The 15,780-nt window shown below is 41.3% G+C and overlaps 1 protein-coding gene and 1 long non-coding RNA gene across 2 annotated transcripts in view; one reads left to right on the top strand and one right to left on the bottom strand.

Moving 5' to 3' along the window:
* Nucleotides 1-14,965, top strand: part of LOC137147582 (uncharacterized) — a 107,267-nt gene extending 92,302 nt beyond the window's left edge. The window contains exon 4 of the long non-coding RNA XR_010918250.1: nt 14,839-14,965. This is a non-coding gene — a long non-coding RNA (uncharacterized lncRNA). The remainder of the gene's footprint in view (nt 1-14,838) is intronic.
* HIC2 (HIC ZBTB transcriptional repressor 2) overlaps nt 2,872-15,780 on the bottom strand; it is an 87,309-nt gene continuing 74,400 nt past the window's right edge. Inside the window, exons 3-4 of the mRNA XM_067539901.1 lie at nt 7,008-12,027; nt 2,872-4,863 (exon numbers count right to left, since the gene is read on the bottom strand). Coding sequence (XP_067396002.1) covers nt 10,288-11,991 — 1,704 coding nt within the window. The 5' untranslated portion in view covers nt 11,992-12,027 and the 3' untranslated portion in view covers nt 2,872-4,863; nt 7,008-10,287. The remainder of the gene's footprint in view (nt 4,864-7,007; nt 12,028-15,780) is intronic.

Raw genomic sequence — 15,780 nt, 5'->3', positions numbered from 1 at the left:
AAATAGCAGAAGGCCTGGGCTGGAGCCTTGAGACACAGAATAGCTAGCAGAGCGCAGCAGCATGGGGGAAAAGGGATATTATTGTTAAAACAAAAAACCCACTACACAGCCAGACATGTAAAGAGAAAGGATGCTAACTGGGGAAGGGGGGAGGGAGAGATTCTTTGAATAAGACTGGACAGGTGGAAACTAACAGAAATGGGATGGAAACAAATGTCTGTGTTCAAGCGCTTATGGAGAGCAGTATACAGTTCAAAGTGAAGGACAATGGCAATAACAGATACTAAAACCCGAATAAAAAAGAGCAGATATCCTTACACTATCACTCATACAGCATTCAAGATATGCCAGGAGGTGCTTTATAGCCAAGACAGAAGCCCTGCACGAATAAACAAAGGACAAACAGAAGGGGGAAAGGATTGTGGAAGGAAGAATGAGGGTTTTACCAAGATAACATCATTTCTTTGGTTAGCTTTGCAAACTACTTAAGTCTCATCAATACCAAAAAGACTGCACTGGTTTAGATTGATTTAAAAAATCAGTTTAGTTAAAATCAGTATAAACCTATGGTATATGCATATAAAGCAGTTTAGTATTTGCTTAAATTGCAAGCTGTGATTTAAGCAAGAGTTAAATGGGTTACACTGGTTTAAGTGCATTGACATTAGGGGTATGCACCATTTAAACTAAAATAATTTTATAGTTTAAATGAGTGCATCTTGTCTAGTATAGACAAAGCCTTACACGATAAGTAATTCTAAAAAAACCAAATTTTATTAGTGATTATTAGAGCTGGTTAAAAACTTGGAATTTTCATTCTGCAGGAAATTCCAATAAGAAGTGTATTTTGAGTGTAAGATTGGAATGAGAGCAAAAAAACTTTGAAATTTCCCACAAAACAAAAACTTTAAAAAAATGTAATTTCAGATCATTCAGTTTCATTCTGATAAAACTGAAATGTTTTGTTCCAGTTTTGACTTTTTACATTTTCTATTATAATTTGTAACAGAATATAAAATACATTTTGAAGCAATGACTTCAAAATGAAGTGTTTCATTCTGATAAACAATGCAGACGTTTTGATTTTAATAAAAATTTTCATTCCTCCAAAACAAAATTGTCAATATCGACTGAAAGTTCCCAAAGAAAGTTTTGATTTTGACAAAACAGCATTTTCCAATGGAAAAAATGTTCAGTCATAACATTTGCCCAGCTCTAGTGATAATGGTACACATTCCCATGCAGTTCACACAGCTAGGGTATTCTGCGTGTCCTGAATTGGTGTGTAAAGGTGCGATGTGCTGCAGTGTTCCACCCTGTAGGAAGCTGCCTTTCAATGGTGCATTACATGTGCAGTTTTGTATTGCATTTATAGGACCCTATGGAATTAAAAGCAATTGACCACTGCAAAGAAAGTAAAACAGAGCATGCAGCCATGAGTTCTGGTGGAAACTGCTCGTGCCACAAAGGAGTGGACTTTCAGACAGAAAGATGTGCCAATAAATAGGAACTTTTTTTTTTTTTTGGGGGGGGGGGGGGGGGGGGGGCGGGGAAGGGGAAGAGAGAAATAGTAGTTGGTAGAAGAGTAGGGGTTCATTATCACTTCTGAACTGTAGAATAACAGCTGCCTTTTCTGTAGCTCTTCATCTGTTTTTCTGTTCATTTTTGTCCTTCTCTTTAACCTTGCTGGGGAAAACATCTCTAAGGACAAATAAAAATGATTTTCTTACCAGTGCTGCTGACTTTGCAGCCTGTCAAAAAACCGGACTAAACTTGAAGCTTTTTCAGTCAGTCAGTCACTTTAAAATATAGTCAGTATTGTGTTAAAAGATGAAATATATGAATTCAAAGCCAGGATTACCCTCAAAGCATCTCAAGGAGCTCCAGCAGGAGTATATGTAAAACTATGTTGTGCTAGGCACCGTGACAGAAGAAGCCAACACAAAATATTGAGCTGGGATCTTGTGTTGTGGTGGTGAAGTTAACCAGATCTGTCTGTTAATAAAGAAAAGCAATTAGAAACAAAACCATCAACCTGAAACAGTACACCTGGAAAACAGGAGATGCAGTTAAGATTTCAGATTCAACAGAGCTCATCATTTTTTGCTAAGGCCATAGTTTTATGGTACAAAAAGATTCTTCAGGAAAATAGCTCTGCTCCTTCTACTCTTGGCAGCTGAAATCTAAAATAAATACAGGCCAAGTTTTATCACTTATTACACCTGTCTGAATCTGGAGTAAGTCCCAATTTACACTTGTATAACTGATGGTAGAGTTTGGACCGAGAATTTTTAGGAAAGTGCCGTGCTATACAGCATGCAATCTTCTGTTTCCTTGCTCCCCAGTATGCATCTGGGCCATTAGATTTACAGAGGAAACGGTCTGCAAGGGTCTCACTGCAGCAGTAGGCCCATGTACAAACCTCTTTGCAGATCCAGTTTTCAAATTCTTGTTAGGACACAAGTGAAAAGGGGTTTGAGTGACTCACCTTTATTCCTAGCAGCCAGTTCTAGCCTGCTTTTCTCAGGGCCCTGCAGCAAGGGTCAGGATTGAGGTGTTTTTGTAGTGGCTGGGGGGTTGTAAGATAAACATGCACAGGCCGACCCATACCAGGTTTCATTCCAGCCCTAACCAGTGTGTTTAAATCCTTTCCTATATTTTAATGAGCATTGTGTGCATGCGCACACACAGTGCAAGTGTGCATACATATACCATGGAGGTATAGTGGTGACTGAATAGTTGAGTTGAGCATTTTACTTCTTGAAGCAGGACCAAAAAAATCCATATTTTAAACAGGGATTATTTTATGATGGGGTATGAATGCACAGACACATGCTACATTAAGAAAAGGTCAACTCCAAACATAAGATATAATTTTCAATCAAGCTTTTAATGAAAAGATCATAAAATAACAGTTTCTTATCACTGTACATTAAGACTGGAAATTTCTGAATGCTGAGCTCATATTATAGTTTCTGTATTCTATGACACTTGTGTTGGAGCCACCACAGAATGTGGCTCTGACCTGAATTCAAGCTCTTGAAGGAAATGAACAGAACATTGCAGCAGGAGTGTTGATCCCTCCTCAGGAAACATCCAGGGCTCTTAGACTGATAGTTAAGGCTTAAAAAGGAGATGATGCAACCTCCCTTTTCCAGTTTTATTTAAAATAAGAAAAAAAGAAAGAAAACCCACCCAGAATGAGACCCTCCTCCTGCCCCTTAGGAAAAGATATTCTCAGCCAATCCAAGCTGTTCGGGAAGTTATAGTAACAGCAATCCTGGGTGCTTTGATTGGCTATTTGTGAATAATGATGTTTAAAACATCCAACAGTTTGGTGAAAGCAAAACCTATAAAGTTTCCCCAATGCCATCAGCACATCTTACCAGGATGCGGTGCCCAGTTCTAAGCCTTCCTCACTCCATCCTCTAGGGAGTGCTCAGTATTGTAAGCATCAGCCCCACCAAGGCCCACGTAGTTAATACTGGGCTACAAATTGTGTGGCAGATACGCAAAGGGGAAAAAATGGGACAATGGAGCTGATGCCTGAGGCAGTGGCAGGAGTGGGGTGGAATTAATCAAACAAAAACACTTCCCTCTCTCATTAAGTTCATGGTCTAGCATCTCTGAGATCAGTAAGTTACAGTAAGGAAAGTGCAACCACAACAGGTCTGAATGGGATAGAGGAAATCAGGGTCACTCCTCTCAAGGAGGTCCATCTCAGAGCTCTACGTGAGTTGGAAGTGCCCAAGATCTCGGTGAAGTTCTGAGCAGCACCTCCTTTCAAAAGGGAAGTAATTCTAGCTCGTTTCATTGGACAGTTCCATTAAATGCTCCAGTGTTGTGCCTCTGTAGAAATCCCTCTCCTGCCTTGACAAGGGTTTATTTGCATGCACCGTCTTTGCTGTGCACCTACTTATAGGTTTGAGATCTACAACCCCTCTCCCTCCAAAACATTCCTTTTGTCTTAAGCCCATCACTGCTAATTGCAACGGCAGCTTTGTTTTAGACCCCAGCCTGACTGTCTACTTTCAACAAGCATCAGCTTACCTCTGATTATTTGGGCTTCATCAAGTCACACAGCCAGCAACAGCTATGGTGAGATGAGAAGCAATGTTTTATATAAATCTCAGGCTTCACATAGCTACCGTGAATTCAACCCTTCAACTTAAATTGCAAATCCCATCACAATGCCAGGATGCTGTTTGGCTGGAGCTGGCATTAGATTTTTTCCAGTTATCTTGGGCACCAATCCTCAACTTGGAGATCCTTACTGATTACAAAATAAATATCAAGCAGATGGTATAAGAGCAAGAGGAACGCAATAATCAGTCACCAGTTCCTATCAATAGTGCCAGACCATCCTTCCTTCATCTACATTTACCCCTCTCCAGATTTTGCCAAAAGTCATCTCAGAAATAATAGGTTTTGCTTTACCAGATGCCCTGGATGTTTCCTTGGCCAATACCCACACTCCTGTGTTTCAGAACTGAAGCAACACGGTAAAATACTGCTAATCCAGACTTTGAACCTGCACTGTTCGAAAACAATGCTTTTCACGCACGAGAGAGAGGAAAAAAAAATAAAGACAGGAATCTTAAGAGTGACATAACTGGAAACATTTAAATACAGCAAAACATAAATTCCTCTTCTATGCAAGCTACAAAAGTCCAGTCTTTGTATTGTCTTCACAGGTTATGGTTTATGGCTATGCTGAGAGTCTCTGAGATTTTTTTTTTTAATATATTTTTTCTTTTTTTTTTTCTTTTTCTTTTTTTTGAAATCCTGTAGAGAAGACCCTGCGGACACATCTTTGTGTTTGCAACTGTTCTGAATTTCATTGCAAAACTGTGCATACAGAATCTGAGAAATAAATACATTCATTACTGCACATACATATTGATACAAAAAACAACACTGTCAAATAGTGTTTGCACCATCTTTGTTAGATATTAAGACCAGGCAAAATTAATGTTTCATTTTCCATCAGCCTCCCTCAGGTGTTTGAGGTGGCTTTGGTGTTAAATTTTATAAACTGAAAAGAAAGAATCAAGACTACTGGGGGGAGAGATTTGAGGGGTTTTTTTGTTTGTTTTTTTTTTGGCTTCAGTGGTCTTTTAACAAACCATCATCATTGGTAATCCTTAGACTATTCTAACATGCAAATCAAGCATATATTTCCATATGGGTCTTGACTGAGTTCTTCTACACAAGCTATTACGGTTTGGAGTGAATTAGTTCAGCTATCTTAATTAACAGAAGGATAAAACATTCCAAACAGTTTGGCTCATGCTTCTGCACTATCCTGAACATAGGAAGGGCACTATATGTACAATATAACCTGTTGCCCTCGATCCAGACCATTAAAGCTACCCAGGTTGGCCTCTTCATTTCAGAAAGGAGTTCTGTGGTCTCTGCAATAGTTTTTATTCAGTGTAGAGGGCCATTTAAAGTTGCACTTTCCCTTCTCTTCCACAGTGACAAAGCCTCACAGAAGTTGCATGGCAAAAGCTCTTTGGTGTCTCCTGCGATCTTTGGGGCTTCTGTCATCTATCCCACAGCACAGGGCTGGGCTTATTGTGTTTTTTTTTTTTTTTTTTTTTAAATGGTTCCCACTAAGGGGATAGAATGCAGGATTAGCCCAGCTCTTGTGGCCAATGTTAGGAAAACGTACTAGGTACAGCTGCTTCTGCCATCTCCAGACAACATTAACCTCTCCTTTCTTGATCCTCTCTAATTCCTCCCCACTCTGCTGGTGTCACAGCCAGACCCTCAGAGTAAGAGTCAGGCAGTATAGGACTAATAACTGGTCTCCTCCTTTCTGCACCCATTGGCACAGACCCAAGGCCTACTCTACCCTAGTTGTCAATGGCAGATTGTGAACTTTTCTTTTTGTAACTTAGCAAAGAAACACATCAGATGAGGCTACCCACTCCCTCAACAAAGACTCCACACCCCATGTAACCCTAGAGATGTAGTGTCTCTTTTTTCCTAAGACTTCTCTTAGGGGTTGTGAGGACAAAAAATAAAATAAACCCATTTCTCTAAATACATCTTCCAAACCCCAAGTAGGAATGCAGTTTAATTGATAGATTTTTTTTTTTTTTTTTTTTTTTTTTTGGCGGGCTGGTAGTTTAAGAAATGTTGTTATAGCCTTAAAGATAAACCAATGGAAAAAGCAAAGATTAATTTTGACTGGCCCCTAGATCTGTTGAGGTCTGAAACTGTAAAAGTTTATGTAAACAATGAGATAAATATATTAGTATTTTTCTGAGCCAAGTGAGGTTCCATACTCATTCAAATGTGCTTTGGTTTAAAAAATAGTTTTGTGAATTTGGGTATGAGCTTCTTTATTTTTTTATACAACTTTTGCTATTTTATCCTGTTACTCCGAAAACATTCTGGAACTAAGTGACTAAAGCATATATTTAAGCTGCCTGGCCTCTCTTTTTTGTTTTTAAATTGTTTTATTCCTCTTGAGGCTCTTTGTGTATCTTAAAAAAAAAAAATTAAAAAAAATTAAAAAAATTTAAAAAAAAAAATGTAACTCCCTCCCCCCAACCCTAAAACTCTTAAAATCTTAAATATGAAACTAGTGTTTTGCTTTCTCATTAAAATACAGAAAAATGTTTGATACAATACTATGTCGTACAAATGCAGTTGAGCGTCTAGGCCCCCAAGCAGGCCTCAAACAGTCCCTGAAGTTTTGAGTATTATTAGTTATTCATAATTATTACTGTCACAATTTGGAAAATGTTGCTTATATTCAGTCTATGGAACACACCTCTACACAGCTATTTGAAAAAGAAAAACAAAATTTCCTTTTGTACAATACTCTTGCTGTACACAGACTTTATGTCGTATTGTTTAAGTGCTGAGGAGGAAATAATAAAATAAAAAAGGAGGTTCCTTTAAAAAACATATAGCATTGGGTCCTGAAACTTCAAAATGATTCTCAAGGCTTAAGAAACAAACCAAGAAAACAAAACAAAAACACCCACACATACCTGCAAGTCTAATCAAACAAGGGGGAGCGAGGTATCTGCCTCATAACAGGGCCTAGCTCTTAGTGCTCTCTGCATCTCTGGGTTACTCCATGTCTTGGCTGTCAGTCAAATCACAGCTTGAGCTAGTTTCCTAAAGCTGGATTCTGCACATCCACCCCTCTTCCCTCTGCCAGCTTTGTTCTAGCAATTCATAGCCTGGCCAGTCCCGTCACTGACACGTTACAGAGGGTAGGCGTGTGTGGCAGATGCACCTCAGGAAACTGCAGCAGGGAATGGAAACATTCACTGTAGCACCACAAGTGAATCAGGAAAACAAACAAACATGCACACCCTGCAAAGCCCCATTGACAGCTGTGTGTTCCTGAACTAAAGAGCTAAAAATCATTTTGAAAATCTGGACTCAGTGATTTCTTAGCCAGCTGGGGCAAATGGGAACTCTGCTCTGGCTGCACTCTAAACCAATACGGGATTCAATTCAGCTTTAGGGCTTTTAGAGGGAGGGAAAAAGCAGAAGAGGAGATAAAAAAGCCTAGAAGCTAACTTTGCACTAGTGTTCCTGGGCCCAGCTAAAGCCTTCTTGGAGGAGAAGGTGGATAGACTAGGCTTTCATTATTCAACTGTTTCAAGGGACGTTCTCAGGAGGGTTTGGCAAGGGCTAAGAGGAAGAATTAATTTTTTTTAAACATGGAAATGCTAAAGACACTAAAAACAATGCATCTCAGCACACAAATCAAGAGGTCCAATCTCCCCACTGGGGCCCCCAGGACTCACACTGACAGAGTCTAGGAACAAGACAATGGCACTAGAACAACCCTTATGGTTTGAGGTGTGGGGAGGGCAAAGGAGTGGGGGTAAGTGTGTTCCCTGGAACATGACACCAGGCCAAGGCTCAGTATGGTTTGGTTTGTCTATTGCATGCAGCCTGGATTCCAGTTTCCTCAGTTCATTCAAATGACCCCCAAAAAAACAAAACCCTTCTTATGGACTAGTCTACCTTAATAGAAAAAACCCTAGTGAAATAGAAGCTTATATTTCTTTGTTTTAGTTGAACATGCTCACTTTTTTTTTTTTTTTTTTTTTGGTCTAAACTTAAAAAAAAAATCAGGGAGAGGGGGGTAAAGGGGGAAGATGTGCAGGGTTCAGTGAACCCTACAGATAGAGAGGACAATGGTTTTGAGCCAGGGGAGGGCAGGAAGGGGGAAGTGTGTAAACCTTACTCAGTTCAGAAGGGATGATTCTACTGGCTGTGAATTTTTACCACCACACTCCACCAGTCATGGAAGGCTTGAAATAAGCCATAGCTTTCCGCAAGGTCACGCCAACAAAGTTGAGGGGCCAAGAATCGGCAGGCTAAGCTCTCTGTCTTCTCTCCTAAACCAATAGCAGCTGTTGGCTGTGATGTTTTAGGCAGATGTTGCAAAAACATTTTGTTGCTTTTTTCATTTTGCTTTGTGTGTGTGTGTGTGTGTGTGTGTGTGTGAGTGTGTGTGTGAGAGAGAGAGAAATTTTCTAAAAGGGAGGATATGAAACACTTTGGTTATTTTTTCCCCTCCTCCTCACCTTATTGCACTCTGGATTCTAGTAAGTTATAGGCTGCTACTCCCTTCACCCTCTGTCCTGCCAGATGTTTACACACTGACCCAGATGTGCTGGGAGAATGGAAGATGAGGGGACCTTTTTTCCATAGCATCCAGGTTCAATAAACAAAGCCAGAAAGGGCCCAAAAGCTCTAAAAAGTTTCCTTCCTTTTATCTAAAAGTGACTACAAAAAGCCAAGAGTTTGCTGAGTGAACCATTTTAAAGCATCTATCCACTGGGGTCTCTGGCTTAATACATTTTTGTCTTTGGCCGAGCTTTGCTTTAACATTTTTCTAGCTGACTTTTGATGGAAGGACGGGGTGGTAAAAAATCTCTTAACTTTAATTTAGCTTCTACTTTATACATTTACTTACAATAAAAGAAAAAAAAATACCTGCCTAATCTTTCACTATCCATCTTATTGTTCTCATGAATTCAAGAGGTAGCAAAGGTAACGGGTCTGTTCACACAGACTCGCTCTTTAGTGAGGGAGGAAAGCTAAAAACATACACACACACAAATAAAATAAAATAAAAATATATAAAAAGTACCTAAGGAACTTGTAGCAAGTCCAGCCTACATCAAACCCCTTCCCTACCCCACCCGCCCCAAGAATTAACCTCAGACTTTCCAGTTCAAACATTCACATAAACATTACAATGGTTTTTCCTTTAATAAAACAAGTACCTCTAAGCAAAGAATATTCATACGAAACTACTAGAAAAGTAAAGACGACCCCCTGCTCACTGAAAGAAATTCCCAGGGCATCCACACCCCTGTTCAGTCATGGGTAAGGCTGCAGAGGTGGAGAGGAGGGGTGAAGCATGTGGTTAGGTGTGCCAAGGTTAAAGACTAAACCCAAAAGAAAAATAAATGTGTTGCTATCGCCTTAACTGAAACACTACTTGGCACACACCTAGGTAGACTGCATTAGCCATCTCCACCTCATGGGGAAGGATGACAACTCCCATCAACATCACAGCTTCCCACAGAATTTAAATGGGCTGCCAACCCTGTTAGTCAGTCCACAGCTTCTGCATTGGGTACAGCTAAAGCAATGCTTTGTGGTTTTGTAGTCACTTGGGCTGTTGGAAAATGGGATTCATTTAAAAAAAAAAAAAAAAAAAGAGTGGCAAGAAATGCCCTTATTGAGTCTGGTTATAGGGACATTAGGAAAGGAAAAGCCCACAGTTAGAGAGAGTAGCCAGTGGATTACAAGTTCCACTTGCACTTTTCATTAGTGCAGGAAATAACACTTGATCAATGTCTATAAAGCAGTACAGGAGTGCCAAGGAGGGGGGAGGGGAGAATAAAGGGTTGGTAAAACCCAAGTTGATCAGATCTCCTTCTCGAGGATGGAATTTCTCTCCCCATTCCCATTAAGCATCCAACAAGGAGGAGTCCTCACTCCTGCTCCCTGGGTGGAGGAATCAAAAGGGTGCTAAGTCAACACCCTCAAAGACAAATGGCATTTCTTGCCACACCATTGAGATTGGGGGGTGGGGGAGAGAGGGGAGAAATGATTTGTGAATGGCATCAGCTCCGCTGTGGACCTACATTTCTTTGTCTTATTAAAAATGTTAAAGCTATGTTTAGGCCGCCCATGACTGAACACCGGAGTGGAGTTGCCCTCTTAAGCAGCAAGTCTACAGAAAGGTAAATCACTGCGGATGGGCTTGAAGCTCATTCTGGAGTCTTTGGCTTATGTGGGAGAGGTATGCATTCGCAGGTGGCTGATCAGATTGCGCTGCTGGGTGAATTTCCCACCACACAGTTGACATTCGTATGGTTTTTCTCCTGAGTGGACACGCATATGCTCTGTCAGTCGGTACTGCCGGGTAAAGCGCATCCCGCATTCCTCGCAAGCGAAGGGCTTGAGCCCTAAATGGCTGCGCATGTGCCGTGTCATGGTGCCCCGCTGCGTGAACATCTTGCCACAGATGTTGCAAGGGAAGGGCCGCGTCAGCCAGTGAGTCTTCTCATGCTGCCGCAGAGTGGCTGGATCCTTGTAGCTCTTCTCACATACCGAACACTTAAAGGGCCGGGACTCTGCAGCATAGGACTGGTTGGGGTTGGACAAATCCTCAGCTTCCTCCTTGCCACCATACGTGCCTTCCTCCTTGATGTAGAGGTCTTCCTCGGTGTGCGTCTCCACATGGGCGTTGAGCTGCTCAGAGCTGGGGAAGCCCTTGCCGCAGGGGATGCAGACATACAGGTTGTCACCATAGGCTACGGGCTCAAACCCCTCCTGGCGGTAGACATAGTTGGCGCTGGTATGCCCACCACTCTCACTCTCGCTCTGGCCACTGTCATCACTATTCTCCTTCCCGTTTTCCACATCCTCTTTACAGTGGAATGCCTGCTCTGGGCCATAGGTGCTGCTCAAGTTCCGCTCAGCTGACTTGGACAAGGGACCTACCAAGATGCCATTGGGCAACCCCTCGGCCTCCTCACCACCTTTGCCGCACTCTTTCCGGTCAAAAGCATTGTCTTTCTTGATCCACTCCTTCTTGCGCGCTGAATGCCGGAGGCTCTTGCGCTGGCCGCTCTCCGGCAGGGAGTGGCTCTCCTCATTCATGTCCATCTCCATGGGCTCACTGCTGTCCGCTGCGCTCTGGGGGGCTCCGGTTGCAGACTCGTCAAATGATGAGGCACTGTTGGCTGCAGGGGCTGAGGCAGATTGGGGAGAGCCATGCTGGCTTTCACTGTGCTGCGTGTCGTCCTGGGAGGCTGCAGAGGGGAGCGACGGGCTTTTTTTGGACAGGTCGAGGCCAAGCTCCTGATCCCTGCTGTTTCCATTCGCACTGCTGTTGCCGTTCTTGCTGGCTCCCCTGCTTAAGGAGTGAGAGTTCTCTTGGTTAGAGCTGCTGATGAAGATCTCATCATCAGAGATCTTTCCCTTTGGCAGCTCCTTTGAGTGTGAGCCCTTCATCCCCTCAGTTGACCCTGAATAACGCGTTTGGATGACCGAAGCGGTAGAAAGTCTGTGACTCCTGGGGGGTCTTCCAACACTGGGGCCGCCGGCCTTGCCAGCAAAAGACTTCCCATTCCGCTTCAGCTTCTTTCTGCAGAGAGCTGCCAGGTCGTGCAGTTGGAGGTAGCTTGCTGCGGTGAGGAGAGCATTGAAGTTCTGTTCACCGGGCTGGTCAGTCGTTAAGAGCTTCCCAGTATAAATAAAGTCTAAGATCTGTCGGAACACAGTGGGGTTCACCATGTCTGTGTCTAAGTTAATCAGGTTGTCGTGCAGGACGAGGGATTTGAAATACATGCTACTGGCTGCCAGGATGTTCTTGTGGGCACGAAACAGGGCATTTTCTACCACAATAATCACATCACAGAGGAAACCTTTGGCTCGTTGCTGGTTCAGCTGCAGTAGCAGTTGTTTGGCATGATTTGGCAGTTCCATCTCCTCCTTCTCTTCTTTTCACCTTCACTTTACCACCTGCAAGACAGGAGAACAAGATCTGTGAGCCCACCATTTCCACTTGGACAAACCTGTGTTTAATAGACTGGTTTAAGAGACTGCTGTTTAATATTAGGTTTGATGCTGACTAAGGAGTTCTGGGTGTATTCCAGCCCTGCAAACTGTGCTCCTTCTAAGAATACAAGGAGAAGCATTTCTCATGCTAAAGCCTCAGGGTTTTGAAATATATATGTTTAAACAATCATGATTGGCTGAAACAACCTATCCAAAGGCATAAGCAGGGAAGCAATGGTTAGCTTGGAGTTTGTTTTTATTTCCACTTGAACTCCTTCAAGGGGGGGATGGAGGGGGATAGAAAAAAGAAAGAAAGCTGTTTCATCATCATTTTGTATATTTGAAACACGTAAAACATTTAACATAAGCAGTGGCTTTCATTGCTTTAAATATGTGGTTTGTGTCTTTGGGGTTAAAAATATTACATGCAGCAATTTATTCCACATGCAATGCGATTTAATCACATTGAGGTGTGAAATGGGGGTGGTGGTGGACTTTTTAAGAGTATAAAATGGGAGTTTAACATTTTTTTTACTGTTCAAATCCACAAACTGGTCCCCCTGAAGAGAAGGAGGACAAGACAAGGACCCTGAATTAATTAGTATTGTGAAAGTCCTTTGATGGTAAAGTGCTAAATGTTCTTGTTACCACTATTAAAAGAAGGTTGTCAACAATTTTAAATTATTTTCTTAGATTAAAAAAGGAACAAGAAATATAATAGTATGTAAGGGTTTTGTTTAAACAATTGATCCACCTATCTCATGCCACTGTCTGCTTTCTCACTCTGTCCCCTGAATGATGATGAGGTTAAAGACTATTGAATTTATTTTACACACACACACACACACACACACACACACACACACACACACACACGACTTTTGATCATCATAAAAATCCACTGGCTTTCCAAGAACAATTTTATCTTTTGAAATGCATGGCACAGGGAACATCAAGATCAATGACATTTGTGGATTTCCTGGGTATTACAATGCCCATAATAGAGTGTTAGTGTCAAGGTTCCATGTATTTGGATTTCCAGTTACTTTTATATTTCATTAGCTCGATTTCATACATAGCCCTATACTTCACTGATTTCAGCATTTTGTGGAGGCATTTCTCTGACATCTATTTAAAAGAGTACCTGTAATCTTCCAACCAAATTAGTTCTGGGTTAAGGAACTTCTTCCAGATACAAATGTATATCTCCTCTTCAAAAAAAGTTTGATTTTTCTTATTAAAAATGGTTGCTTAAATTCATTTCTCTCTATTAAACACCAAATATACAACACATCATCACACTCTCTAAACCTTGGTTAATTATTTTGTAGATTATCCTTCAATCTTCTCCCTGTGGTGAAACCCAAGAATTAATTCCAATTAACTTTTGACCCAGATCTGGAATAAAACTACTATCATCTTCAACATGAAGCTCTTACCCAGGCAGAATTCATATTGAAATCATTGAATATAAGGATTGACCTCCAAAATCAGCAGTAAGCAACATGAGAAGGGAGGAGAGAGAATTAAGCAGGGAATTTGGAGGCTATAAAAGCACTGGCTGGGTTCTCTTGGATATACAGCATCTGCCAGAGTGTGTTCTTGCTTTTAACTATCTCTGAGTTGGGCCTGCTCCACACATAGTTAAATTGGTACAAAAAATATTTCAGTTAATGCTGTGTAATTTTATACTGATATTGTTAAATCAGTACATCCCCCAGACTTGAAACACAGTTATATTGGTATAAAGGCATTATGTCGGTAGAGCTTATTACTATAACTTTAAGCACCTTCGCACTGATATAACTCTGGTCACACTAGGAGTTGTGCCAATTTAACAATACCGGTTTCAGATCAATATAGTTAAAGCAGTACAGGAATGCAGTATAGACCAGCTCTTGGATTTTTGAAGGAAAAGAAGGGAAAGGCAAAGTCTGAAGGTTCCAGTGTGCTGACAACTCCACTAGAATACTCCAAAATATCCTCCCTCCCATTTGCCTACATCTTTCTAGTACAATTCCCTCCATGCTCATAGGCAATCCAGAACTGTATTAAAAATTTGTTTCCACTAGATCTCTGTTAGCATTACACGCTTCTCTCCCATTCCCAATCCAGCTGTCCTTTCTATCATTCAAATGGCTTTCTCCAAGGAAATAGGCCAGGAATGTAGCAACATTCTGATAACAGTGAAGGAGTTAACTTTCTCTTTTTAAGCTCAGTAAGCTTGTTACAGTTAATGTTTTTATTACTTGTGCTTCCCATTACCACATTCAGTCTCATCAGCTTTCAAGTGATGAAACATTATATCTAAATTATTATCCCTCTGGGTCAAGTCTTGTGTACTCAGGAAAAAGAAATAGTGAATGATATTGTCAATACCAAGGCTTGAAAAAATGCACTCTACCACTAGCCAGTGATGAATGGTAAGAGTTCCCTGGCAAGATTGGTAGGCCTGCATCATCAATTTCTGTGCCATGTAGGCTTTCACTGAACAACTGAGTTTCTAGCCCTGATGGTTGTAAAGAAAACCTTCCAAATACAACCCAACGCAAAGATTTCTTTCCAAGTCTGCTAACAGGCTGCTCCTCCAGTGCCTCTGCTGCTGCCAATAGTTTGCAAGGCAGTTAGTTTAATCCTCTACAAGACTAATTTCTGTATCTGGTTAGAAGGTTGACCTGACAGTGACTAGGTGTTTGGTAAAATTTTCAAGCCATGTTCAATATCCACATTCATCCAATCCACTCAATACACTCTGACTTTTCTATGCTTTCTCAGCAACACAAGGCAGCCACAGCATACTGGTGAATCTGGCCCCTACTGTGCAGAAGCTTAACACTGTTCCCAGAGATGGATGGATGCTAAAAAGGTGGTGGACAAGGAATAAAAGACAAGCTTGTGCAAAATAGTAATCATTCATTTCTTCTCCCCTCCCTATCTGGCATTTCTGTCTGGTAGAGAAGCACATGCTAGCTGCATGAAAGCCCTAGGAGACCAGGATCTTCACTATTTGATACTGACAAGCACTTTAAAAAAACATGTATGCTATAATTAGCCACATTGGAGAATGGCAGTGCACATCCAATTTTTCTTGTTTTCATGGCTTGTTTCCGGAACTCCTAACTAAGAGGAAGAGACAGCAGCACACAGGCACCAGCTACCCACATTTATCATCTAGTCATGTAAAATATGACTTACTTCTGTGTCCCTGAGCCCTATGGAAAGGAAAGGGCAGACAACCATTACTTACAACATAACTAAACACAGCACCTATATATAAATAAATACTTATTACTCAAGAAGAATAAATTGTCAACTAGTTACATTGTTCTCACTAACTGTATGATAGTTGTTCTATGTGCACATACCACCCCACCCCCTAAAGAGAGAGAGATTTTAAGCTGTTCCATAAAGGAGATACGTAGGAAGAGAAACAAGAGTGACAGTAATAGGTCTGGCCTAGCCAGACAAAGTTGAAATTTAGTAGATAACTGAACTAAAACCCAACTTATTTCACAATGTGCGTCACTTGGAAAGAGAGATGTCCAGGCAAATTTGTATGCACACAACATGCTATATGCCTGAATTCAAATGCCTTTCTGATATAAGGTTTTGCAGAGACGAAATGGCTGCTGCGGTTGCTCAGGAGAAAGACCTTTGATTAAATCATATCAAATAAATCAGGGAGTGTTGGAGGCACCTCTTGAAGTAGCTGGGATA

The sequence above is a fragment of the Emydura macquarii genome, unplaced genomic scaffold (assembly GCF_026122565.2).
Source record: "Emydura macquarii macquarii isolate MOO-44397 ecotype Brisbane River unplaced genomic scaffold, CSIRO-AGI_Emac_v2 contig_554, whole genome shotgun sequence".
Lineage (NCBI taxonomy): Eukaryota > Metazoa > Chordata > Testudines > Chelidae > Emydura > Emydura macquarii.
Note: the sequence above shows the minus strand (reverse complement) of the source record. Positions and strands in the feature narration are given on the sequence as shown.